Source organism: Megascapheus bottae, chromosome 2, assembly GCF_031878675.1.
Source record: "Megascapheus bottae isolate mThoBot1 chromosome 2, mThoBot2.hap1, whole genome shotgun sequence".
NCBI classification, from domain to species: Eukaryota; Metazoa; Chordata; class Mammalia; order Rodentia; family Geomyidae; genus Megascapheus; species Megascapheus bottae.
The window spans coordinates 31,626,053-31,654,030 of NC_143510.1; the positions used below are offsets into that span (position 1 = coordinate 31,626,053).

General features: G+C 40.6%; 1 protein-coding gene across 1 annotated transcript; it reads left to right on the plus strand.

Moving 5' to 3' along the window:
- The first annotated feature begins 8,145 nt into the window (after window positions 1–8,145).
- Window positions 8,146–18,606, plus strand: Sntn (sentan, cilia apical structure protein). The gene is made up of 4 exons (XM_090355373.1): window positions 8,146–8,261; window positions 10,359–10,393; window positions 14,514–14,653; window positions 18,201–18,606. Exons 1-4 carry the CDS (start codon window positions 8,152–8,154, stop codon window positions 18,357–18,359), a joined length of 444 nt encoding a protein of 147 aa, XP_090211499.1. The 5' UTR covers window positions 8,146–8,151; the 3' UTR covers window positions 18,360–18,606.
- The last annotated feature ends 9,372 nt before the right edge of the window (window positions 18,607–27,978 follow it).

A 27,978-nucleotide genomic window follows, 5' to 3' on the forward strand; every position in this document is an offset into this window, starting at 1 on the left:
GCAGCTTCACACAAGGCTAAGACAAAGACCTGGAACTATCACATTTAGGAATATAACTGCTTCCCAGTTCAATAAAAGAATAACAAGTTTCACAAAGAAAATTGTATCATTGCCACATGGGACAGACTATCTATTTTTATTTTATTCAATTCTGTTAGGTCTTATTGTAACTCATTTGTTTTTGTGGGCTTTTTATTGTTATTTGGTGGTGGTGGTGGTGGTGGTGGTGGTGGTGGTGGTGGTGGTAGTTGGTTTTTATTTGGTTTTTGTTTGGGTGGTTGTTCTTTCTTTGGTTATTGGAGCTTGAACTAAGCACCTTGCTTGACATTTTCAAGACAGGCATGTTACTACTTGAGCTTCGTTTCTACTTCTGATTTTCTTTTTGCCTGTCCAGGGGCTTACACTCAAGGCCTGGGCACTTTCCTTGAGTTTGTGTTTTTGTTTTTTGTTTCTTGTTCAAGGTTAGCACTCTACCAGTTGAGCCACAGCTCCACTTCTGGCATTTTGCTGATTTTGATGAACTTTTCTAGCCTGGTTGGTTTTGAGTTGATATCCTCAGATCTCAGCCTCCTGCACAGCTATTCCTAGGGTCATAGGAATGAGCTTCTAGCACCCATTTCATTGGTTTCTTAATGTCCATCTCTACCTTTCCAATGGATTCAGGTTTATGACACAGTGACCAGTTCCTTGAGTTCAGTAAGCCGGGCTCTGTAGACTAAGGGCTCTGAGGAATGAGGGGCCATCCTCATAGTTGAATCCCTCCACTTCTTACTGTCATCTCTCCCTGTTCCCCCAAACCCATGGCTGCATCCAGTATCTTCATTCAGTAAGAGACTCCATGAACAACCTGGCACCTAGCAATTTAGGGATCATTTCTTGATTTGAGCCAAGCTGCTCACAGCCTGGGACTATCCTTCAGAAATGTATTGAAGCTATTAACTCATTACACTATTTCTTCTTCTAATTTACAGTTATGTGTGTGGAGTAGAGAATCTAGAAGTCATCTTACACTGAAAAAGGAAGAAGCTGCTGGCTGAGCCACTGAAGCCAGGAAGGCCTCCTGTTAAGGTTCCTCTGTCACAATCAGCCAGACAAATAAGGACACTCAGGGGGCACTCCTTTGCGACCCTCCCCCTCCTTCCCAGCAGTCTTTTGCTTGGGCAAGTCAACATGGAGGACTTAATTTTCTCCTAAAGTAGTATAACTTGAGCTCTCCCACTCTGATGTTTCCAGACTGCACCCCAAGAATCAGTGATCACTCTGTTTCCAAGTGTCTTCCTAGATGATCCATGAACATTAGAATACATATGATATCCATGAGGTCTTAGTTAAGGGGGAAAGTTAGTTCAAGCAAGGAGAGGAGGGACAGAAAAAAATCTTGTTCTCTATATAAACATATGGGGCTGTTATCACTGAGACACTCACATTTCTTTAAAGGACTATTAGAAAAAAATGTTTCTTTAAAGCTGGGATCAGTGAAAGACTGGTGGGGAAGCCATCATATAATCCTAGTTTACATACATAGGTAAAGGTAGCTTGCTGTCCCGGTGCCTTATAGAAGGGAGTGGGAGCCGATGAGAACATGAAAATGGGTTTCAAATCTTGATTTGAATCCAGGCTCCACCACTGATTAGTTGTGGGATGTTGATCACAGCCATTAACACACTTAAGTGTTCATAATCGCCAAGTGAAACTATTAATAGGGACTTCTGTACAGGGAAACAGTAATGTATAAAAAAAACTTAGGAGGGGCCGGGAGTCTGGCCTAGTGGTAGAGTACTTGCCTAGCATGCACGAAGAACCCGGGTTCAATTCCTCGGTACCCCACATACATAGCAAAAAGCCAGAAGTGGTGCTGAGGCTCAAGTGGTAGAGCTCTAGCCTTGAGAAAGTCCACGGACAGTGCTCAGGCCCTGAGCTCAAGCCCAGGACTGGCAAAAAAAAAACCAAAAAAACAAAAAACTTAGGAGAGTGTCTGATACATGTTAATATTATAATTGCTTGCTAGATCATGATTTTTCTACTTATTTGTATATCTTATAAGATATAGATCTTTTAATGGATGGTTTTCCACCATTCATTTAGAACAGGGATCAGAAAATTATGGCACACATGTCAAATCAAGTCAATACATATTTTTATAAATGATCTTCCACTGGTATATAACCAATGACTGTTTGTTCAAATATAAACAATGATTGCTTTTGCACTCTCATGACAAAGACTCTCTAGCCCACAAACCCATAAATATTGATGACTTGTCCCTTCATGCAAAAAATACTGACCTTTTAGTTAAACCCTGAGCTGGGGGCTGGGAGTTTGGTCTAGTGGTAGAGTGCTTGCACAAAGACCTGGATTTGATTCCTCAGTAACACATACATAGAAAAATGCCGGAAGTAGTACTGAGGTCCAAGAGCTCTAGCCCTGAGAAAGCCCAAAAGAACAGTGCTTAGGTCCTGAGTTGAAGGCCCAGGACCGGCAAAAAATAAATAAATAAAATAAAAAAAACTGAACTGGGCATCCATGGCTTACACCTGTAATCTTGTCTACTCAGAGTTTTGAGATCTGAAGATTGTAATTTAAATCCAGCTTGAACTAAAAAGTCCATGAGACTCTTATCTTCAATTAAACACCAAAAAGCCAGAAATGGAACTGTGTGGCTCAAGTAATAGCGCACTAGACCTCAGGAAAAAACCAGCAAAGGGAAGTTATATAAATCAACGATGTAAGTCATTTTGATTGTCTCTTCCCATATACCCCATAGCATTGAATATAGTATTTGTCCCATTAAATTCCCCACATTCCTACTATCTCTAATACGAACACCTAATTTCTGATCCTCATCACAAATGAACTATTTCAGCAGTCACCAGCTTTGCTTTTCACATTCTCATCCCACTCTGCTACATTCTTCATGGTACTGCTTCTCCACTTCTCATTTCTGGAACATGTCCACAATGCCCACCTCTGTTTAGGGTCTTCCAAACATGGCACAGAAGACCACCTGTCTGTTCTCTGCTGCAACTCCAATAACCTTCATCAATGGAGGTTGGGTGTTACTTTTAGACAGTGTGTGTTCCCTGAAACCTACACAGGGCTTGGTAGTAGGGTATGCTCAAGCAGACAAGCTCTGTAACAATTCATCATCATGACAGGTGCAGAGGATGTCAAGGAAATTTGCTGACACCCGGCGTCCTAAGTCACATCCCCAAAGGACACAGATTTTGTTAGGGAAATTAGAGCCCCCCAAATAGATTCTTCAGTGTATTAATAATCTGTGTTGAGCTCAAGTGAATATGTTCTGTTTATATATTGCTTATCTTTATTTGTATCTGTCCAATTTCAAACATGCCAAGAGGAAGACATATTGCCAGCTGTTCTGGAATTTTATAAGGACAATTTTCAACACAATATTTAAAAAAAAACAAAAACCCCGTGTACTCAGTATGATCCAAAATAGAGGAAAACCAAACCTTTTATAAAATAGATCTTATTGATATTCTGAGAATTGAAATGTGTCCGGGTTTAAGTTACCTTCTCTTCCATACAAAAGCACCAGGAGAAATTTATAATCTACCGGCTTTCAATGCTTCTGTGCATATGGGTCACAAACCCTGACATAAGTATAGGAAAAAAAATTGAGTTTGAAAAATCACATGCTAGACACATAAACTGAGAAAAAAGAAAAGTCAGAGTGAATATCAGGCACTTGAATGCCCCCAGGGAAGATGGGGATGTACAAAAGACATGTCTCAACACAACAAGGAAAAGGCTAGCCAGTAGGTCAGAGCCTGGACAGCCAAGATCTCCACCGTGACAGCCGTGAGAGCTCCAAATACCACCAATTAGGGAGCCAAGTTGTTCTATGACTCACCTCTCTCAGCAACACAGAAAACGGCTCGTTAGGAAGCAGGTGCAGGCACACCGCCTCTGAGAGACCCTCAGTAGAGAGGGAGGGAAGGAGCCAACCCCTCTGTCAGATCTCCATTGCCTACCTGGTTTTACAGCTATAGATTCATGCCTGCATTTATTCTGTGTTTATGTACCTAATATGGCTGAAGACAATCAGAATTCTGTATGGTAACCATACACAAACTTTCCTGAGAAAAAGCAAATTCAGGCTAAGATGATCATAACTGCATCAAGAATAGAAGTAAATGGATGAACCCACACATTAGGGAAGGTAGCTTTACCTCCTAATATGTCTGATTTTGGAGGCATGTCATTGGTTCAAATAATGAATTAAGAATTTGAATGTATATAGTTGAGTCCTTCCAGTGATGCTGAAATGGTAACTCTTTCCTCTTAGTTATTTACCATTTCTTTGTTGTGGGAATAATTCCTTCAATCTTTCCATGGCACCTCTTAAAACTAAGCTGAGCATTCTTGCTTGACTTCTTCCCCTGTGGCTTTAACATCCTAAATTAAGAAACCATGGATTAACTGAAGACATCCCAACCTGTCTTAGTAAATTGCTAACAGGGAACAAAGCCCAAAATGTTGTTTAATTTTCTGTTAATTGGCAGGGTAACAAGCATTGATTGTACAGAGATGGGTGTGTTGTCTCTGTCCCTGCAATTACACAGTGTGTTTTATTCATGAGAGAGCCCCAGCCTGCTCCAGGGATCATCAGAACCATTTTTCTCACTCTCCCAAGCATAAGCAAAATCTTCATAATGACAGCCACCCAGGGAAAATTAGAGGGTCTCACTTTTCTCCCCCTCGCCTTGGAGGCTAATTAAAATCCAGACCAATACAGTGTTGAGCATCCTTTTTTGAAAATTTAATTTCACTCCATCAGACAGATGATGAATGCACGCGGCCATCTATCTGCTGGCAACTTCATTGTGAGAGCTGATGACATGGTGCGAGTGTTTCCCCCAACCACAAAGAAAAAACAAGCCAGGCTAGTGGTTATGCTTGGGCACTATTGCCTGTGGGCTGTGGGTAACAAATCCAAAGAATTGTCTCATTAAATATAAACAAAACACACATACACACAAAAGATGTTACATTCAGTGTGAAACACAAGAGGATCCAATTCTGCTCTGCACACTTTCCAAAAGCCAGAAACTGTACTTGTAACTGGCATATGCTAATGGTGGGTGAAGGAATTTAAACATCATGTGAATATTGCCACAGCATGGACAGAGTTGGGATTCAGCAAATTGTGAACAGAAACAAGGAGGAAAAATAAGAACATTTCACACATATGAGATCATAGGCTTGCATCTATGCACAGGAGGCCTGTGGTTCAAGGCCAGTCCTGCCCAAACATTAAGAAGGCCTCATCCCAACAAACAAGTCAAGTGTGGTGGTTCATCCCAACAATGTGGGAGGTAAAGGTAGGAAGATAATTATCCTCTGAAGTCAGCCCAGGTAAAATATGCACGAGTTCATCTGAAAAAAATAGCTTACCAAGATGGGGAGGAGGAGGGTAATGGGGACCAAGACATGTGAAAGGATATCAATGTATGTGAATTAATGCACCTTCTATCTGGCAAATATCATGTAACCCTTTTATTAATTACAATAAAAATATATTTAAGAAAATATTTTTAAAAAATTGCTTAAAGCAAAAAGATGGGAGACATGGCTCAAGTGATAGAGCACCCACCTAGCAAGCACAAGAACTCTGAATTCAAACCCCATTACTTTCCAAAGGGGAAAGAATGAGTAAGAGGCACATAACACAAGAACAAAAACTAGCTTTCAATTTTAAAAGAAATCAATCATATCAAGAAGGATGAAGATTTCAAACTGTGTAAAGAACAACATTAAAGAATAGTAACACAATAGGACAAGGACAGGAAATTATCAAAGAAATATTATAAGGTGATGTCCCAAAACTGATCTCACAAGCAGTTGTGAACATGCTCAGAATAAACTTTAGAAACAGACAGGACACATGGCAAAGAAACAAGACACACATGGCAGATTGAAAAATACAGTAATAAAAAATATTCCAACAATGTCAGAATTGGGGGAGAGGAGAGGAAAGAATCGGGGAACTTGCAGTAACATGATAGAAAGTATGTAATTAAATCTATATAGAGAAAGACAATTTTTAAATATGAAAAAACCATAGATTGTAACATATTAGCATCCACCTTTGGGTAGACACTCAACAAATGGAAGAAGAAAGGGAATAAAATTTTCTTGAGTTTCCTGTACATGTATCTTGCTCTCCTTTGTATCTGCTTCATCCTCTGGACAATCTCATCACCCAAGTAATCAGTGACAGTGAGTGGCAGGAAGCTCCAGTTTCAATAGTTTCAATAACAGCACTGTTCAGGACTGGATGTGCAGATCCAGTGACAGAACACCAGTCATGAGTCAGAAATCCAAGCAAGATCATAAGATCCTAAATTTAAGCCCCTAAACCGCATCACAAAATAAACAATCTTCATCATCTAAAAGAGCCATTCCACAGCGACATAACAGTGCTGTCTCTATAGAAAAGAAAAGTCCTTCTTTTTCTACTGCAGAGAGAGAAATGAGCTAGCTATAGAATAACAGAATTTAACTGGGCCTGGAAAATCAATATCATTCATCCCAATGCTCTGAGCCCAGCTCAGCCACTTTTTCAATGGGATTTATGGCAAGAAAATTGAAGAAGAACTTGACAAACCAAATGATTCCCTCAAAGTCCCATTGGGGGGGAAAAGGATATCTTTCCTAACAGAATTATCGGTGGACTGATTGGAGAAGTTTCTGAAACTGAGAGGTGTGCCTGCCTTGTGAAAGAAAAAGATTATGCTTAACAGCTAGACCAGAGCCCTGTGGGCCTAGCTTTGGGAGGGTAAGGTGGAGCACAGAAATGGTGGAGGAAACGATGAATATATGCAGATACTAAACATGATGCTGAAATGAACTATGTGACTTGTGGGGAAGGAGAGCTGGGGGGTGTCTGGAAAAAAAATGAGAGAAGAGGTGACACTGTTCAAAAGGAAATGTAGGCTGGGAGTTTGGCCTAGTGGTAGAGTGGTTGCCTACCATGTACTACGACTCAGGTTTGATTCCTTGGTACCACAAATATAGAAAAACCTGGAAATGGTGCTGTGGCTCAAGTGGTAGAGCTCTAGCCTTGAGAAAGCCCAAGGACAGTGCTTAAGCCCTGAGTGCAAGTCCCAGGACTGGCAAAAAAAAATGTCTCAGGAAAAGGAAATGTACACATTACCACATTACCTGACTTATGTAACTGAAACCCATCTGAACACCATCTTTATAAATAACAATTTTAAAAACCAATCAAGATGAAAAAGACTGGCATTTTCAAGGTTTGAAGGCGATCTGGACTTCTCATGATGCTTTACTAATTAATACATACTCCCTGATGAGTAGCTACTGTTTAAAGGCTTGAGGCTTACAACCAGAAAGAATCATACTTCAATCCCACATCCTACTAAGAATGAACTAGCCACCCACCTGGCCCTCCTGTCCAACCTCTTCAAACCACTCCTCACACTGAAGCTGGGTTGTTCTTTCCAAAATGTAGAGCCAACTTTATTAGTCTCCTGACTTAGAACCCACAAAAAGACTTGGGATTCAACTCATTAAAAATTGGTTTTAAGTATTCAATACTGTGATCTGCAAGTACCTGCAACTCCTGCCACCATGTCTGTTCTTCAGTGTCAGCTTTACACCATGTTTTCCTCTCAGTCACATCGGCTTTCTTTCTGTGATTACTACACTCCTTCCTGTCACAAGATTAGACATAGGTTGTCCCCTGTGGTCTTTTATCTGGTTTAACTCCTACCTATCAACAGGTGTCACCTTCCTAGAGATGCTTCACTGAGCTCCCTGACAAATGTCAATTTCATGGCACCTTACGTAGCTCTACACACAGGCGTGACATTTTGTGCAACTGCTTGACTAAGATCAGTCATTCCCTTAAACTCTGAAATCAAAATCTGGCCCTGATCTTATCCACTGCTGTGTCCCCAACAGTTTGTCTGGCATCTGACCCCATAGTAGGCCTCAAACATTTAATTAAACTCATGAATGATTAGATACCTATGTAGGATAGCACTTGGGGAAAGTTCTTCCAAAGGCTCCATTGTGGAGTTGCCATGCAATGAATGACAATAGTAACACTGCACTAGTGACTGTTGTTTAGGAAAAACCAAACACAAAACAGGGGACAGGAGTATGGGAGGCTGTATACCCAGCACCCAGGACCAAGCAATCCTGTCAGAAGGGGAGCCCAGTCCTTCTGCAGGCCAAGAATCTACATTAGCACCTAGGAAAATGCCTAAAAGGTCAGTAGAATTTGTCTTTCTTTTTTTTTAACTGACTTTAAATTTTTGTAGGTGAATTTTCAGAGTTCATGTCAACAGCTTTGTAACTGTGATACTGCAGGTTTGGTGCCTATTAGCTATCCAAATCTAGCTTTAAATTACATTGAAAAAAAAAAACAAAGAGAAAAGAAAATTGCAGCTTTGGCTATTAACTGTAAAGATAATTCAATTACCACAAATATGTTTGGTTTTCCTAAAAGAAATACTTGGAAACCAACCTCGGTAATGATTTTTAACTGTATAGCATATTAGTTCCAAATTATCCTTACCAGAGAGAAATGATTTCATATTATCCTAATGTATGAAATTTAGTTTCATCAATGAAAATGTGTTCTTCATTATGTAATTCTATTTAGCAGATCAACGTTAGTGCCAAAACCATGTATCAAACAACTAGCAAGAACCAGATCCTCCACCAGGCAGAAGCAAGACATGTAGGGATGCGTCATACAGTGCTGGCTTTTCCAGGGCCTCACATGCTAATGGAGGAGGCAGAAAATCAATCAGACAGAATATGACACAGACCACATTGCAAATGCAGGTTGTGAAAAGCAGAAAGAAAGCCTGCCTTTTATTCTAAAGCAGACAGTAATAGTGCAGAAGGCTCAGAAAATCAAGAGGGGCTCACCAAGGATACAAAGCAGGCCTAACACTTCTCAGAGTCCTGCTTCCTAATTCTTCAAGTGAGAAAAATGAAGCCGCCAAAGGCAATCATGCCTCTACTTGAAAGGCCACAAACCAGCTCTGAAACTTCAGAGTTCCATTTAAGAAAAAAAAAAAGTATGATCAAGGTTAATTGTACCTATTGGCTTTCTGGACAGCTGTCTGTTCAGTGGGGGGCTGAAAAATCATGCAAACTTTGGAAAATGGACGAAACTGGAAAGCATCATATTATAGGAGATCAGCCAAGCTCAGAAAGACCAGTATCATTACAAATGAGGTAACTCGTCGCAATGGTGTAACTCCTCTGAACAACCAACCAATGTAACAAAATAAATACCAGGAAGGTGAGATACACCTCATCAAGAGGAGCAAGAACAAGGGAGGTGGGATACATGAATAGAATGATACAGTCATAAAATTGAATGTGCGTATGTGACAGTGGTTTATGAACCATTTATTGACTAGGCTAGGGGAGAATGATGGAAGGGATGATAATAAACAGGATGCATTGTACTCATCAATCGAAGCCCCTTCATACAACTACTTAAAGATATAAAATAATGATCTAATATAAAGGAAAGGGAAGTATCATATTTTATTCATATATGGAATTGAGAGCTAGATAATAATACATGAGTGTTAGAGGATTATATGTTGGGGACAATGAGAGGGAAAGAGGAAAGGAGAAGGTGATGAAAATACATGGTATGGTACACACAAAAACAGCCTCATTAGCCAGGCACTGGTGGCTCATGCCTGTAATCCTAGCTACACAAGAATCTGAGATATGAAGATCATGGTTTGAAGTCAGCAGGGGCAGGAAAGTCCTCCTCCCAGGCTCTTATCTCTTATCTCCAATTAACCACCAGGAAACGGGAAGTGGAATTGTAGTTCATTATGGTAATATGCTAGCTTTGAGCAACAAAGTTCAGGGACAGAACCCACGCTCTGAGTCCAAGCCCCATGACTACCACCATCAACAACAACATAATGAAAAGCACGAAAGCAACTGAGGCCTCATTATCTCCTACAAGTAGCTCCTGAGGTCTTCCTGATAATTTCTATCCTAGCTGGAGGAGCTCTGAGAAGCTTGCACAGAAAGTGATTCTATGTCCTCTATAATGTTTGACTTGAGGGAAGTAGGCCACATGGTTCCATAGATGACTACAAAGAAGACAGGCCATGTGGGTGAGGGGCAGGCATAGACAGGCACCCTTTTATAATATGTCAAAAGAACAAACGTTTTTGCCAACCAAATGACTACTCCACTAGGGTGTTCACAGATCATCTTATAAACAAATAATAATTTTAAATCATTGTATTGCTTTGCTTTAGGTACTAGTATCAGCTCCCAAGTTCCCCAGAATCATTACATTTCTTTTATTTTGTTGGCAGCATTTCAGTATCCAAGCAAATGGCTTCAATAAAAGGTAAGATGGGGGATGATATGGATGTGTGTGTTTCTCTTCTACCATGATAGCATGTCAAGAGTTAAAAATTCTAGGACATAAAGGAAAGCCAGTTGATGGAAGGAACCTGTGGATAAACTATCAAACATTCATGAAGCTCTTTTGAAAGATTTGGGAACTGAGGTCCAGAGATAAGAATTAGCTTTCCCGAATTTAGACCTCTCATTAAAGGCAGAGCTAAAATAAGATGATAGATCCCCTGACTCCTAATTCTGTATCAAGTTGCTTCTCCATGAACAGCAAGCAACCTTTGAGTACCGGGAGCAGGAAGGTAAGCACCTGACTCATAAATATTCAGTGGAACTCAGGATGTGATCCAGCTGCTTCTGTTGGGTGAAAAGACAATGTGCTCAACTCCCAAGTGAAGCAATTTGCCTTTAAAATTCAATTTGTATCGATAAAGTATCTTTGGGGTTAACAGAACTGCCATAAAAATGACATCAGACAATCATATACTTGGACCACTCTTATTCCAAACAGGTGTGGCCTAACATGTGTACAGTAACAAATACACCCAAACCTTACTATTATACGTGGGCTTCCTCCAAAATGACTGACTCAATTGCTACAGGAGAGATGACTGGTGACTGATACTTTTTTTTAGTCAGTCTTGGGGCTTGAACACATGACCTGGGTACTGTCCCTGAGCTCTATTTTTGCTCAAGGCTAATAGTCTACCACTTTGAGCCATAGCACCACTTCTGCTTTTCTGGTGGTTAGAGATAAGCATCTCAAGGACTTTCCTGCCTGGTCTGGCTTTGAACTGCAGTCCTCAGCTTTCAGCGTCCTGAGTAGCCAGGATTTCAGGTGTGAACCACCAGTGTCCAGCTAATACTTTTATATAAGTAAATCTCCATCTTGAAAAAAAATTCTTTTACACGCACAATGCAACAAGTCTATAACTTCTATTTATTTACACCATTTCAAATGTTTTTGAAAAAAATTTTCAGTACATTAGCAACATAACTTCTCTGGGAGCTGGAGAAGGATTCGTAATGAAAACCATCACCAGTGACCACTAACCCCTTCCTACCCACCATTCTCAGCACCTGGCTTCCGTGTATGGTTTATGGAGAGGTTTTGTTTAAGGAACAACAGACTTGTCATCTTGGGGTTTGGGAAAAAGTCCTGCAGAAATCACTGCCTAAAAACAACATCTAGAGATAATGTGCATTGGAATGAGGATTGACCTAGGCTTAGGGCTTTGGGTAAGCTCCATCTCTCTGTGTCTCAGTTTCCTCATCTGTCGATTGGATTTACTTCAAAGAGCCAAGAGTTAAATGAGTGGAATTATTCACATCCCTTCTAGATAGAAATAGCTGACACAAAAACTAAACATATACTTGCCGTGTGATCTAGAAGTCACAGTCTGTTATTTACTCGAACAGTTGCAAACTTACATCCATACAACAAACTTCACACAGGTATTTATAGCTTTATTCAAAACTTAGAAGTAATCACAATATCCTTCGATAGACAATTGGATAATCAAACTCTGATACAGACAATGATTCTAAATAAAAGGAGAGCAACCTAAACCCATAAATCTGATAGAAAGAAACCAGTTTTAAAAGGCTACATGCATACTCTAAGATTTTAACTATATTACACTTGAAAAGCAAAAACTATACAGAGATAGGAAATGTAGCAGGAACTGCCAGAATTGGAGGGAGAGAGAAATAGAAAACAAAACTTCAGCATACTGACGCTATTCTGTATAATATCACAATAATGGATATGTATATCTACAACTTCATTTATATCTACAACTTCATCAGTCAATCATAATGTATACTATAGGTAATAATAAAATGTTATATAGGTTCATGAACAAAAAACATGTCATTGTGGTGGGAGACATGAGCAGTGGGTAGAGAATGGAGGGAGAATGATGAACCTCTGAAACCATACTAAAAATAAAGTCAATCTTTAATATCAGTGTTAATAGGACAAACAGAGCTCTTTGTTTTCTTTTTACTGTAAACATTTTTTCAAGTGCTGTTTTTACCCTGACCATATGGTATTTTATATTTGGGGAAAGATGCATGCTAGTTTGTTGTGGACCAGTTTTTGTGTTGTTGTTATTTTTTAAGAAAAAGGGATTCAGGAGAAGGATAGAAGTTGGCTAATCCCAGATGGAGGGCCACAGAGGGCTGGGAAATGTATGGATCCCACAACCACCATGAGATAACCTTGCAAAGACAAATTCTACTATAGCTGAACTTCCTGTGGGGTTTGAAGTTAGACAAACCCTTCAAACCATTCTTTTTTCACTTTTTAACAATGTGATCTATGACTCTCAATCTCTCTGTGTATAACACCCACCTCCACTTTGATGGATTTTAGGAAGCATCAAATGAGATTATGCTTGAAAGGCACCTGATATACACACAGCAGCAAAAGAAGGCATCTATACTCATTTGCAAACTCTCTCAGACCTGGAAAATCGACTCCCTCCTGTACACAGCACACCCAGCAGCCAGCTAGTGATTTCTGTCCTCCTGCCACATAAGGCTCAGACCTACCTAGTCATTCATGATTATTAATTCATTAATCAATTGGCTCAAATTACAAAAGCAATAGACATTTTCTCCATATAAGAACCCTATAATGAGCCAGGAGCCAATGACTCATACCTGTAATCCTACTACTCAGGAGACTGAGATCTGAGGATTGCAATTCAAAGACAGCCTGCCTAATAGCAAATTCGGGGAGCCTCTTATCTGCAACTAACAAACCTTTTTTTTTCTTTTTTAAGCCAGAAGCAGAGCTGTGACTAAGTAGTAGATCATATAAGCTCAGGAACAGCACTCAGGCCTGAATTCAAATCCCAGAACCAAGACTAGCGAACACACATACAGACACACACAGATACATACATTATATGGATAAAAATACAGTTTTCAAAATAGGAGCAAATATTTGCAAATCTCATTGTCATAAAAATCTATATTAAATAGGTATAGAATTCTCATGGTTTTAAGTTTTTCAATTAGAAAATAGACAAAACCATGAGTACAGCTGAACAGACATTTCCTCAACAAAACTATCCAGATGATAGTTAAGTATGTGGAAAGATTTCTAGTCCCCTAGTGATTAAGCTAGCTAAATGAGCCACTAAGAAACTAAATCCATACTGAGCTATCTCTACATACTTACCAAAAGGACTAAAATAAAAAACAGTGGCAATATTAAGGCAGGAAAATCTGGATTATTCACCCATCATCAATAAATAAAACAAATTGTACATAAACATTATGTACAAATGATACAAAAACAGTACTTATCAGACAAATGCATGTACGCCTACATATACATTTCCTTTCTGACTGATTTCACTCCTGGACTATATGACATTGAAGAGAGATCATAACAGTTATTTCATCAATCATTATATTAAGAGGCTTCTGAACTAGGTGTGGTGGGAGGTAGAGTCAGGAGGATATGATATTCAAAATGACCTTGGGCAAAAGATAGTGATATCTGAAAAATAAAGTAAAAGCAGAAATGACTGGGGATGTGCCTCAAGTGGTACAGAACATGACAAAAGTAAAGCTGTGATTCTATCCCCAGTACTTCATGAAGGAAACACACAACGAACAACACCCAAAACAAAATCCATTTTGTCTTGGCTGTCCTTCTACATTATCATTCTTACACGAAATGATGTTATAGCTGGCCCCAAATATCATTACCATAGGGTAGGATTTTATTACCTTAAGTATCTTGAAAATCAAAGTTTGAGCTCAAAACACAGATAATATTCCACCAATATTTCATGAACAACTGAATGAAATTATAGCTCAGAAAAAAATAAAAACTTAGTGGGTTGATGTTTGCCTGATATCACATCTGTTCTTAAGGCTACTAAAGGACCTTGTGTTCTCCATGATTTAAAGATCTAGGACCAGGCATGCCTGTTTCCTACTCCCACATGAGGGTGAAGAGCCCAAGAGGAGGTCCCAACCATTCACTCCTTCCTCATCTGCTCCCCACAGCTCCCCCAGAAGACACAGCACCATGGCTGGGAAAAGGGTTATTTTTGCCCTAAGATATTCACTGTGCTTTCCTTCCCGCATAGCTTTGAAGAAGGGCTCAGATTTGGAGAAGGCTATGGCCACTGCCGCTCTGATTTACAGAAACGTTTCTGATCCAGATGGGAAACTTGAAAAAGCTACTGCCAAAAACCTGCTGCAAACACAATTCAGGATTTTCACAGCCGTAAGAACATTGATCTATACAATTATGAAGGAACTCACCAAGAAGCAAAAAAAGATCTACTGTTTGCCAGACAGTGAGCAGGACCCTGGGCTTAGTGCAATGAACAAGCTAACCATCAAGGAAAGGAAAATACTGGAAAAGTCATCAACAATATTCCAAACCATAAAGTAGTAGAACATGTAGCTCAAGGGTAAAGCAGAGATTACCTTGGGGCAAGAGGTGTAGAGTCTCAGAAAATTAAGGTAGAATTAAGATTGATCAGACAAGGATGGTATCCTAACAGTGGAAGCAGCATATGGGAAGGCCAGATCCATGACCTGCAAGATGAGTCTCCAGCAAGAAGGAGGAGGAGTAAGAAGTGATGGGAGATGGGACTGCCTGAGTCTGGGGAAGGGGGTGGGGCTAATGGCAGAGGGACAGATGAATAGGAAAAGAAATGACTGGTGGATGGATAGTCATAACACTCGCTGTATGTATGTAACAAGGGGACAATGTGACTCCTGGGGAAAGATGTAGATGGAGGAAGGGGAACAGTAAAGAATGACCTTGAATAAGAGGCACTGTACACATAAACAGACATGGTAAATTGCAACTCCTTTAAAGAAGCATTTGATGATCATTTTTTAATTGACACGAAACTTCAAGTGAGACACTCACACAGACACAGCATGTGTGTGTTGAGAGGTCAGAAGAGAGATCTGAATTTCAAATGCTCAAATAAGGATTGTCAGGTTATCAGATAGAAAGTACATAGCCATGGACCTAAAGGAAGTTATTTAAATCTACAAGTGACTTCTCAAGCGCTAGCAGTTTGGATAAGATTGGCAATGTTCTTTCCCACACCTAACCTACAGCCTTTTCTTTGCATTTTCAACTTTTTCTTTATACTCAAGTAAATTTATTTTATAAGGTTTTTTTAAACATATTCTAAATATGAATTCGGGGAGTAAAAGTGGAAGATTATAGTAAAAAATAAATAGATGAGTATTAATTCTTCTTCAATATTTATTCTCACATCATATAAAATTGCATTCCATCCCATTAGCATCCAGAGCTGTGCACAGTCTAGGAAATAATAGCCTAGGGGAAGCATGTAAGAATCACAGAAGGCTTCATGCAAGCCTCAGTCACCAATATTTATTCATTACAAGAGTAATAAAAATACAGAGGCTCTCTCAAAGGTGCTATGTATATTCTGAGATATTGAAAAGGTAATTATGCATGTTTGTATGTATATATAGATATATACATACACATAGATGCATTTCTTGAATATACTAAGTCAGATAAGATGTCATTCACTGTCAGTAGCTGAGTCGAGTAGAATTTTCTATGAATATGTAATTATTAGAAAAGTGTATTTGTGTCTATGTGCATGTGCATGCAAGTGTGTACTCTTTTATAGCATGACACAGAAATGACTAGAAAGAAAAATTAATAAGTCTTAGTCATCTTTGGATAATAGGGTAAATGATTATATTTACATTTTTTCTTTTTAAAATGCAATCTAACTGTTACATATGCATGTGTTAAGGGAAATCTTTGGGGCAAAAAATATCAACCAGAATTAGCCAAGAAAAAAAAACTACTGGGAAGTCTTTAAAGAAAGGAGGTGTGAATAAATTTTTTAACATTTGCCTGCAGCCATGGAAAAATAAATGGGGGAAAAAGAAGGCCTCTTACTTGGTAGCTCAGAAAATCTTCAGAGGGCTTTTCACAAACATGAAATGAAGGCTGAGTATTGTCTTCATGTAACTTATCACCTATCTGAGATCATCAGAGAGGAAAAAAAATTAAAACCAGGCATTAGGAAAGATACCTCATCCCCTACATCTTCAGCATAGACTAAACCCAAGAGAGGCAGTCAATTTCTGCAGCAGACATACCTAGGCTTAAATGTAATCCTTCCCTCTGCTCAAAGTCAGAGATACCAGGAAGCAGAGCCATATTTCAGACTTGAGCAAGCAGTTCAACCCAGAGCATTCTCTGGACCAATAGTGAGTTAATTTTTTGATGAACATCTACAGTAATCGTGGTAGAAGGTTGCTTTAGCTCAACAGTCCTGCCTTGTCACGTTCCATGGAAACAGGAGGCAAGTGCAATGGCAAAAAGGCAGGAGTGGTCCACTTCCTTCTGAACTGGACATGCTCCCACTCAAGTATAGTCATCTCTGGTTAAGTTCACCACACCTTATGGCTGAGGAATGGAGCCTAAAGTACCATCTCCTTTCTTATAAGCCTAAGTGCCACTACACAATATTGAAGATTTTAGCATCCACTGCTAAAACTAGCACTTATAATTGCATTATGAATACAAACACAAAGTGATTAGACTAGGCTTTGGTCAGCTCTGTGGTCTTATGCAGAATGGAGGGAGAAGACACAGCTACATATACCTATGACATTTCAGGCAATAATACCAATGCACAAGTAAAGTCCTATCTTTTTTTTTTGCCAGTCCTGGGCCTTGAACTCAGGACCTGAGCACTGTCCTTGGGCTTTCTCAAGGTTACCGTTCTACCAGTTTAGCCAGAGCACCATTTCCAGACTTTTTCTATATATGTGGTACCGAGAAATTGAACCCTGGTCTTTGTGCATGGTAGGCAAGCACTCTTACCATTAGGCCAAACTCCAGGCCCCAAGTCCTATCTTTATCTTACAGTCTGACCCTGTGTTAAGTGTATTTAGCTATTGTGAAGGGAGGAGGCAGAGAGCTTCCTTAGTTCTCACTAACGGAATGATCTCCAAAGGTTAGCCAACCTACAGAAACAAGAATGGGTCTCAGCCTGTAAGAGAATGTTCTTATTCCAAAAGTGCCTTGATCATTGCACGATGAATTTGTACAACTGGCCCATGTGTGAGCCCTTGGAGTGGAACTGAATGCCAACACAGCTTAGCATTAGAATGAATCAAATGACCTTTGTGTTTTAATGTCATAGTTCCAAGTTGTGGCTCAAAACTGAAAAGTCTTTCCATGTATGTGCTAGTCAGATGTTCCTTTCAATCTGTTTATGCTGACTATGAACTTAGATTTGACTTACAAGCTAAATGCTGAACAAACTTCCAGAGTAGCAGGCTTTCTTTTAGCATAATTTATTTCCAGTTGGTGCCTAATCTTAGTGTTCAGATGAACACATAAAAAATTAACACCTCTCTTCACAAAGAAATTCTAGTTTGAAAGTCTGAAACTACAACAACTTTCAAAGAAAGGAAGACTATTTTAGCAGTTTATAAGGCAGGGGTTTTTTGATTCAGGGAGACCAAGGCTGCAGATCTTAGCTCCACACTAAACCCTGATTAGTTTGGGAGAGACATACTTATTACAAGCTTCTGTCTGGCCTTATGTAGACTGGGAATAATAACAGAGCTTATCCAGTAAGGTCACATGAGGATTCAATGACATGAGCGGTGAGATTTTACACACAGGGTAGAACAGGTAGCCCCCTGCTGTGTTACGGTTGTTAGTAACCTGTTTCTTGTTTCATATTATTTCTAAACTTAAGGCTTACAGAACCCATTGGGATTTCACTTCTCCTTTATTCTCACAGAAACAAGAAACCAAGCCAAACTACCAAGATATCCTCTCTGAACTTGATGATCACACTGAAAATAAGCTTGATTTTGAGGACTTCATGATTTTGCTCCTAAGTATCACCCTCATATCTGATCTACTACAGGAAATATGGAGCGCCAAAACTATGAAATAAACGGCTTTACATGCGGGTAGATAAAATAATAGTTAAAGACGTGGTTAAGTGATTAAGGATTTTCCCAAGTGGTAGAGAAAGACAGAGAAGTGTTTCCTCCTTTTTGTTTAACATGAAGATGATATTATGTGATACTTACTGTTCTGGAGGCTTGAGGACTAATAACCTCATTAAGACAGTATTATATGACCATCTTTCAGGTGTAGAAACTGAGGCTCAGAGCTTATGATTTCCCCAAATCCACACATCTAACAGGTTTTCTAATTTTCTGTCCTTCCTGAGGGCATTTTTAATTTTGTTTTAATATTAGATTGTGTTGTGAGCAATAATATTATAACTTGACAAAAATAACCGTGAACATTTCAGGCTCTCTGCGAGAGATAGCAGGACCAGCTGGGGCCTAGAGAACCATTTGGCATTCCTCAAATAGAATTCTGTAGGCTGTTCTCCCCTAAAGCCCTTTGTGTCTTGGTAGCTGAATATGGCAATCTCAGTGACCAATGAGAAGCTCAAATTCACACCTTTCAGAGAAGGAAAAGCGAAAGCTTGGCCAATGGTATGACAAAGAATCTTGGAGTCACTCCAGTGTTTCAGGCTCCTGGTATGAATTTTCATATATCCATCCCAGATGAGAAGTCACGCTCCTCTGAGGAGGGATATCAAGTATAGAATCTATTTTAGTCCAATGCCAAGATTGAAACCAGAGCAAAAGTATGTGTATGCATTGAAGCATCCCTGACAGATTAATCAAGGATCGGGAAGCTAAGATCTTAGATCATGGAAGTGCCAGTACTTAGGTCTAGTCCTTGAACCATGAGCTCTACCCTATTATAATGGGTGCCATATTGAATATTTTACCCAGCACTATAGACGAGACTTAGAGGCAAATCTGCCTTGGGAATCCCTTGGTTCTAAGAAACAAATCCATTCTGATTATGCACAAATACACACATGCACATACACACAAAGGAAAAAGAGGATGATTGACAAGATGTGATGATCTATAATTACAGGTAGAGGTAGAAAGATCACTAGTTCAAGTCCAGTCCAGACTAAAGTAGTGAGACTCTATCTCAAAACAAAATGGAAACAAAGAGGGCTAGAGATATGTGTCATGTGAATAATACTTGTCTAGCATGTATACATAGGTTCTGGGCCCAATCTTGATAGAGAGAGAAAAAAAGATACAGAGACAGAGAGAGAATGGGTTACCAGAACTGTAATAGAAAGCAGAGGGTTTTCTTTAGAGGCTCTTCAATAAGTTGGTTCTTGACCCTGATTCTCTCCTCAAATAGTCATTCTTGTCCATCACCTCCCCTCCTCTCCTCCCCTTTTTTCTTGTTTTCTCTTCTTTCCTTACCCCTACCATTCTCTCTTCCTGACTCTCTCCCCGAGCCAGTTCTTGTCCCTTTCCCTCTCTTTCCTTTCCCTCCTCCTCCTCCTCCTCCTCCTCCTCCTCCTCCTCCTCCTCCTCCTCTTCCTCCTTCTTTCCCTCCTCCACCTCCTCCTTCTTCTTCCTACAGCTTGAATGAAGGCCTGGACACTGTCTTTCAGCTTTTGTGCTCAAGGCTAGCACTTGAGCTACAACTCTACTTCCAGCTTTTTGTGGTTTTTGTGGCAATAAGAATCTCAGTGACTTTCCTGCCTGAGCTGGCCTTGAACCACAATCCTCAGCTCCCAACCTCATTAGTAGCCAGGATTTCAGGTGTGAGCCACCTTCTTTTTTTGTTGTTGGTCATGAGGCTTGGACTAGACATGGGCACTGTCCCTGAGCTCTTCAGCACAAAGCTACTGCCCTATCCTTGAGCCAATCCCCACTTCCGAGTTTTCTGGAAGTTTTAATTGTAGATAAGGGTCTCCGGTCCTTTTGTGCCCAGGCTGGCTTTGAATCTTGATCCTCAAATCTTAGCCCCCTGAATAGCTAGAATTACAGGCATGAGCCACCGTGCACCCGACTTGTTTCCTTCTTTTTCTTTCAAGATCCAAGCATATTGTGATGGCCGATTTCCTCTTTCCTCTTGAAATGCCTGAGAACAATGCAGTAGTATGTTAGAATTGCCAACACCAATTCCCAGAGACCCTGACTGGCTGAGTGTGGATAGGACCTGTACCTGATCTAAGAATATGAGGACCCTTAGAATGATGATGCCTTAGAATGATTCCTTAGATGATTCTTGGAAGAAGATAGGGCAGCTTCTTAAGGAAGACAGAAGTTGAAGAGAGAATGACTGGTTGAAAATATTACTCTAAGAATCCCTAGAACCAAATCCACAACTTGAAATGAGAAGAACTTATTTCCCCAATGTGGGCTCAGAAAATGTTTCAATGGAATCATCTGGTTCTGTCATTCCAAGTAAAGCCTCTTGTATATTGTCACTATAGAAAAGACACTAACCTGAGTCTCCCTGAGAAGCCCCTGTGCATAATTATAGCCCAGATACTCTTATTCAAGAACTGTGCCATCCTTGCAATTTGCAAAGCATGACAGGAACATACCCAATCCAAGAACCTCTAATTTTGTGTATTTTAGCATCTAAAAATGGGTCCAAGTATGAGATCAGGATTTGTACTTTTAAAAATCTTTGCAAGCAAAGGGGACAGGGACAAGGTTGGAATAGAACAGCCAGTGGAGTCCTACCACTAGCTGACCTTTGACCCCACTGGAGCTAAGGATGGCATATGAAAAGACCAGTCCACTGAGCACAGCGAAGTTTGACTTATGGACAAGACAGTGACCAAAGAATGTTAAGATGGATTGATTTGTTATTACATTCTCTACAGAGCTGATCCATGACACAATGCTCCAGATTCTGTTTTATTACTGAATTTTAAAAAATAAAAAAAAATAATTGCTGGGCACTGATAGCTCATGCCTATAATCCTACCTATTCAGGAGGCTGAGATCTGAGGATTTCTGTTCCAGGCGGGGAAGACTGTGAGACTGTTATCTCGAATTGACTACCAAAAAGCCAGAAATAGTTCTGTGGTGCAAAGTGCTAGAGCACTAATCTTAAGCCCAAAAGTTCACATTCTTGTTATAAGTTGTCAACAATATGCTACAATTTGGAATCTAAAAAACAAGGATGATTGAAAATGTTCACACTTATTTGGTGTTGAATATGTGAGATATAACAAGCTAGGGCTATTTGTGGTCCATTTCTTCCCCCTTGGTGTGAGTTTTCAGCATGTGTGACAGATCTCCCTCCCTAGAGAAATCTGTGACCTCAAGAAGTGGGCAGACAGAAAAGTGACCTGAATTCTGGGTCCAGCAGAGTCACTCCTACCTGTTGAACTTTGACAAAACCCTCCGTTTTTTGAAGTGAGCCCCTATGTTCTAAATATGAGTTTAGGATCAGAATGGGGTCCTGTTTCCTTTACAACGTTAAAGTAACAGGCTGGATGTCATGACAAAAAGTTAGTGAAACTCCATCTCAACTCCATCTCCTGGTATCTTCCCCAGCCCTATCTGTTTCTCAACTCCATCTTTTCTTTTTACCCTGACCTCCAATTTGCAGCCCACAGGGAGAACAAGATAATCCTGTGAAATCTCTGAACCATTCATTCTTAGGAGCAGGACCAGGGCTCGTTTGTTTGGGAAGCCGCCACCTCTCTAATGGCAATACATGCCTGGCGAGCTGCTGTCTCTAAATCTCTCTCTTTGAAGGAAAGAAAGCCAGAGGTAGGCCGGCCCCCTCTGGAGGGCTTAATGGAAATCGATAATGAAATTAAAGGTGGGAAAAAGAGAACCACAAGGATTCTAAAGGATCTTCAATTTCTCCAACACCTTGTTGTTCAAGAAAAGGGTTTTGATGTCCCTTGGGAAGCATGTGTGTGAGAGTGAAGGCATGGAGGCACAGTGTCACAAACTCGTTGTGCTTAGTCTTGTTCTATCTGCTCCCAACTAGAACGAGATGAGAGGAGCAGAAAAGTATGTCGTCTCTTATCTTGAGACTGCATTTGTACGTAGACTACAGTTTCATGGCTCCTAAAATCCTTCTGAAGTTACATTAGAAAGGGATGATGAGGGGGCCGGGAGTTTGGCCTAGTGGTTAAAGTGCTTGCCTAGCATGCATGAAGACCCAGGTTCAATTCCTCAGTACCACATACATAGAAAAAAGCCGGAAGTGGTGCTGAGGCTCAAGTGGTAGAGCTCTAGCCTTGAGAAAGTCCAAGGACAGTGCTCAGGCCCTGAGCTCAAGCCCAGGACTGGCAAAAAAAAAAAAAAAAAAAAAGAAAAGAAAGAGATGATGAGGCTGGGAGAGGTAGGACCCTATGTAAATGATGGGCTGAATATTTACATCCTTTCAAATGCTTAAGCTGGAATCCTAACCCCCATAAAGACACTGGGAGGAAGTAGGGCCTGTGGATATCAACTGGGTTCTCTTGTAGTACCCTTACAAGAAGAGGCAGGACAGAAATTATTTCTCTCTCATCTATGTGAAGACACAATGAGAATGGACCAAAGGAACACCCGGAAACAGGCTGTGTTGGATATCTCACTGACCTCAGAGTCAAGCTTCAGCCTATAAAACAGAAATATTTACTCACTCAGGTCTTCAGTAGTCTGTTTGAGAAACTCAACTCCTCCATGACTCTTTTGTAAAATAAGAAAGAGATGAAACTTTGCACATTCAGAAATGAGAAAGTGAGGATAGCGGAAGGTAGTAAGTGACCCAGGAGCCATGCCCTAAATGGGAGTGGTTTGGACCATGAAAATGAAGAATGCAAGTAGGGGAGGACATTGTGCTTAATCAGTTTCCTCCTCCAGATCGTCTGACCTTTTTCTGCATCTATTCTGTGAACTTCACCTCCACATCACTGTGTCTACTAACTTCCTATTGAAACACCTGGACACAGTAGAAGGGACTGGAGCAGGACATATACTGTACAGATGGACAAAAGGAGGAAAGGAAGAAGGTATAGATTCAGTGGACTTAATATGGTTGTCAGATGGCTTGGCTTTGATTTTCTTGTGTGTGCATTCACCCATGCTCTACCTCACTGTGAGGGTTTGTTTCACGAAACACATCATCAGGTGACTTCATCCATGTGCAAACATCATCGATCATACCTACCTAAATGGGCTATCCTGGCTATGTGGTATAGAATATCATATATCCATCCATGGTCATTCAGAATGTGACTAGATTTTACAGTCATCTGTTCATCTTCCAGTGCTATTTCCCAGGTTCCTATCAAGTTCTACAGCTAAGTTCCAGAAATCTCATTTCAGAGAAGAATTAAGAGTGTCACATTTTTTTCTCAACAAACTTAGTATTGCTAGACTCTCTGTACCCTTGGCACCAAAGGCAATGCTGACAAGAGCAGGCAATTGCACAGAAAAGGAAATTATGAGACGCTTTAGCAAAATAAACATCATTCGGAGGAGAGAATGCTGAAGCTCAAATAAATTTTAAAAAGACTTCCTCTGGAAAACTAATTTATGTTACAAACCATGAAAAGCTTGATTGGATAGCCTGTAGGTGACAAACATTCCACAAATCATTGCTTTCTTATACTGACTTTTGGCCCATATGCTGAAAGGCTCCTGGAATGTTCTTTGACAGTCTATTTTGCTGTGCTGGGGGGAGATGAGGCAGGGCTCTGGTTCGGGAGAGGGTACCGATTCCACCATACATGAACACTAACTCTAAATGTACTTGTAGTCAGCCAAGGCCCCCAGAATGAAACCCCAATATAATAAAAGGACCATCTACAAAGTGCAGTATACAGGGTGGGGATTCAGAAATGTCATCCTGTACCCAAGAAAAAATGTTTCAACACTTCTAACAGCTTCATGAAAGTCTACATGTGCCAGGATAAAACTGAGGTTCATCTTACCAGTTAGGTGGCCCAAAAGAGGCTCCAAGAAGAAGAGACAATGACATCACTTGATAAACCAAGTTATTTGCAGAGGTCACTGCACCCTCCTACTCTGTACCCGCTCCAGCACACACTGTGCCTTTCTTTTGGTCATTCTATTAACAAACTACACTTAAGAGAGATCCCTTTCATTCTAAAAGCTTCTCCTTTCTGCCATTCCAGAGGTCTGGCTTGCTCTATAACCACTCCTCATTCCTGTGACCATTGAAAATAGAGCAGGCCAGCCATCAGTATTAGGTGGGCTTACCAGGCCTCAGGATGGGGGCAGAGCCAGTGACACAGTGATTGTTTCAGGGATGGATATGAATCTGAGTCAGATCAAAGAGGCCATAATGGATGAGTTGCTATTGCTAAATGCTTTGTTATAATATGCAGGCACAGGAAAATGGATGAAGACCAACTTTGCCATGAGTTGGTAATTACTATAAGCAGATGCTGGGGACATGAAGCTTCACTAGTCTCTGACTCTGTCTCTTTCTGTCTCTCTGTCTCCATCTCTCTCTGTCCCTCTCTATCTCTGTCTCTGTCTCTGTCTCTCTCTGTCTCTGTCTCTCTCTGTCTCTTTCTCTGTCTTTCTGTCTCTCTCTGTGTCTCTCTCCGTTTCTGTGTCTGTGTGTATGTGTCTCTCTCTGTGTCTCTCTGACTCTGTCTCTGTTTTTGTCTCTGTCTCTGTCTCTCTGTCTCTCTCTGTCTCTCTCTGTCTCTCTCTCTCTCTCTCTCTCTCTCTAGCTCTCTCTAGCTCTCTTTCTCTCCCTCTCTTCCTCTCTCTCTCTCTCTAGCTCTCTCTCTCTCTCCCTCTCTCCCTCCCTTCCTCCCTCTCCTACTGGTTGTGGGGCTTAAACTCAAGGCCTGGGCACTGTCCCTTAGGTAGTTTGCTCAAGGCCACTGCGGTATCGCTTGAGCCACAGCTCCAGTTCCAGATTTTTTGCTAGTTAATTGGAGCTAAGATTCTCATGGACTCTCCTTCCCCAGCTGGCTTCAAACTATGATCCTCAGCTCTCAGCCTCCTGAACAGCTAGGATCACAGGTGTGAGCCAGCAGCTCCTGGTGAGTCACGCCTTGGTTGTTTCATATATTTGAAAGGGATGTCAAAAGGGTACACATGTAAAGACAGGATGGTCATCAGTGGGAGAGTGAGCCAAAGTTCTCCATCTTAGAGAAGCTGCTTTTCTTCTGCTCTACTACCCACCGTCCCCTGCAAGCCACCCTCATGCAGTAGCCTATCACACAAAAGACTTTCACATTCCATTCAGCTCTGAGGAGGAAACAGTAAAACCTCCCTTTTATTCAACTACTAGATGCCATCGTCTCATGTTTTCAGGGTCTCAACTCACACCCTCCCTTCCAAGTTCCCTTTGAAAGTCCTATGTGAGCTGTCATCCTAAATGGCTCTTTCTCCCTGTTACTCCATGTATATTGATAGGGAATGATAGGGAAGGAGGCACAGAAGAGGTGTGCACAAGTGCACACACACACACACACACACACGCACACACACACACAGATAAAAAAAGAAAAGAAAACAGAACTCCCATTTCTTTCACCTAGTCAGCTTTCTGGATGATACCATTTGTTAGTTTTTCTCTCTTTATTTTCCCCCTTAATATATTTGTGGCTTTGGGGGTCAGGGGGACAGGTATGTTCATTATAAAAACAAAAAATGAAGCAAAACAGAAAACTACAAAAAGCACATGCTCATCCCAAGTCTGTTCTTCTGGAGAAAAAGCTACTGCCAATCAGAGATGACGCCTGGGAAGCCAGACTCCACGGGGCTCTGTGGGGAAAATGGCTGACTCCAGGATCTGGCCCAGGGTAGCATAAATGAGCCTAGAACACCTGTGCCAGAGGAAAGTGGGGCTCAGAAATAATGGGCCATCCATGAAGATGAGGAGCCACTTGGAAGGGGCTATGCAAGAACATCCAGAGAGAATCAGGAGTCAAAATAACTAAGGAGAGTGATAAATCATAGCTAAAAGGAGAAGATGGTTATATGCAAATATATGTATCAAATATTTAGGTATTATATTGTGAATACGCTCTCCCTGTATATGTACATATGCACATATATGGGGACTATGTGTATAGATATAGATAGGTAGATAGATCTCTATCTAGATATATATTGATATATAGTTATGTCTATATGTATATCTGTATCTAGATATATAGACATCTGTATCTATTTATGTATCTATATATGTACATATATATTTATATCTGTATATTTTTATATACACATATATATGGGAAATGGCTGGAATTTGTGGAGAGTGGATACATATGTATATATACATAGTTGTCTATATATGTAGGTATAGTTATAGATAGAGATATGTATCTACCAGAACTAATTTTTTTCTTCTTGTTGGTCATAGGGCTTGACCTTAGTGCCTGAGTGCTGTCTCTGAGCTCTTGTGCTCAAGGCTAATACCATTGAGCCACAGCACCATTTCCCTAATTTCGAATTTTTAAATGTATCTGTTTATTATGCTCCTGAAATAGTTGTACAAGAGGTTTCAGTTGAATATGCCAATATATGTGTACAATACATCTTGACCAGAGACCTCACTCTCTTCATTCCCATCCAGGAGATCTGATCTTAATAGTCAGCATTTTACACTGTGCTCACATTATCCTGCCTTTAACAGTATCTTTCTACTTCTAATACCTTGCATTTTGATTACTTTCTGTGCTTGTAACTGAAGACCTCAGGTTGGGTAACTTATAAAGAATGAAGGTTATTTGGGCCACAGCTCTGGAGGTAGAAAGTTCAAGAACATAGCAACAACATCATCTTGAAGTGGGGAGATTGGATCTGACTGGCCCCATCTTGGCCACATGGTGAATGATAGGCTCTGGCATCTTGTCTTCACAGAGGGGAAAGGTGAAGCTACCATCTTCCCAGTGATGGGTGTGCCTGAATCCCTGGAGGCAGGGGTGGAGACTTGGATGGTAGGTTACCAAACCTGTTAGTCCAGTGCCTGGGACTCAAGTTTCCTGTGACCCTGCTGCCTGACATGACCCTATTTGGGCCATTACAGTTCCTCTCCTGTCTCCTGATCCTCCAGTCTACATGACATCCCATTTCAGCTCTCCATTGGAGCTGAGTTGGTTTGTTGGTATTGTTTTTGTTCTTCTTGACTTCTTCAGCCCCCGTGGTAGTTTCCTGACAGCATGAAGTGTATTTACTGGCTGCAGATCTTTGAGACAAGAGCCCAGCTGCAGTCTCTAGCCTTTTAATAAAGATTCCAAATTGGACCTCTCAAAATGTGGCTTCTCTATTTTCTCATGACTAGATTTGTATTTGATTTAGACAGGTGTTCCCCACTCCTGAGATGCTCTGCTTCTAACTGTTGGGGCAGTCATTCTAGACCTTCTTTGAAGAACAAGCGCCTCATTAATGTCCCACACATTGAGGCAGCTCTCTGATGAAATGCTATCCTCTGGCTTGCTATGGAGACCTAAACAAACAGAGCACGGGCTGGGTATACATGCAGACTTGCAATCAATGATACCTAGCAAATTTTAAATATGTGAGCATCAATATTCTCATATTGACTCTTGAACAACTCTGGCTTCATTGTTTAAGATGCCTCAGCTACATTTAGCCTGAGATGCTAAAATGAGATTTTTCCCACCATCTCTGCTTAGCAATTAGGCCAGCATTTTTCCCCGTTGGAGACTGAAAACCACTTATGGAAATCAGATTTTTGACTTTTCTAAATATGCAGGCTCA

Coding starts and splice junctions, on each gene's coding strand:
- Sntn (XM_090355373.1), top strand. CDS start 8,152: ATGGGAGGCTGTATACCCAGCACCCAGGACCAAGCAATCCTGTCAGAA. Junction 10,394..14,513: donor GCAAATGGCTTCAATAAAAG/GTAAGATGGGGG, acceptor CTTCCCGCATAG/CTTTGAAGAAGGGCTCAGAT. Junction 14,654..18,200: donor AATTCAGGATTTTCACAGCC/GTAAGAACATTG, acceptor TTATTCTCACAG/AAACAAGAAACCAAGCCAAA.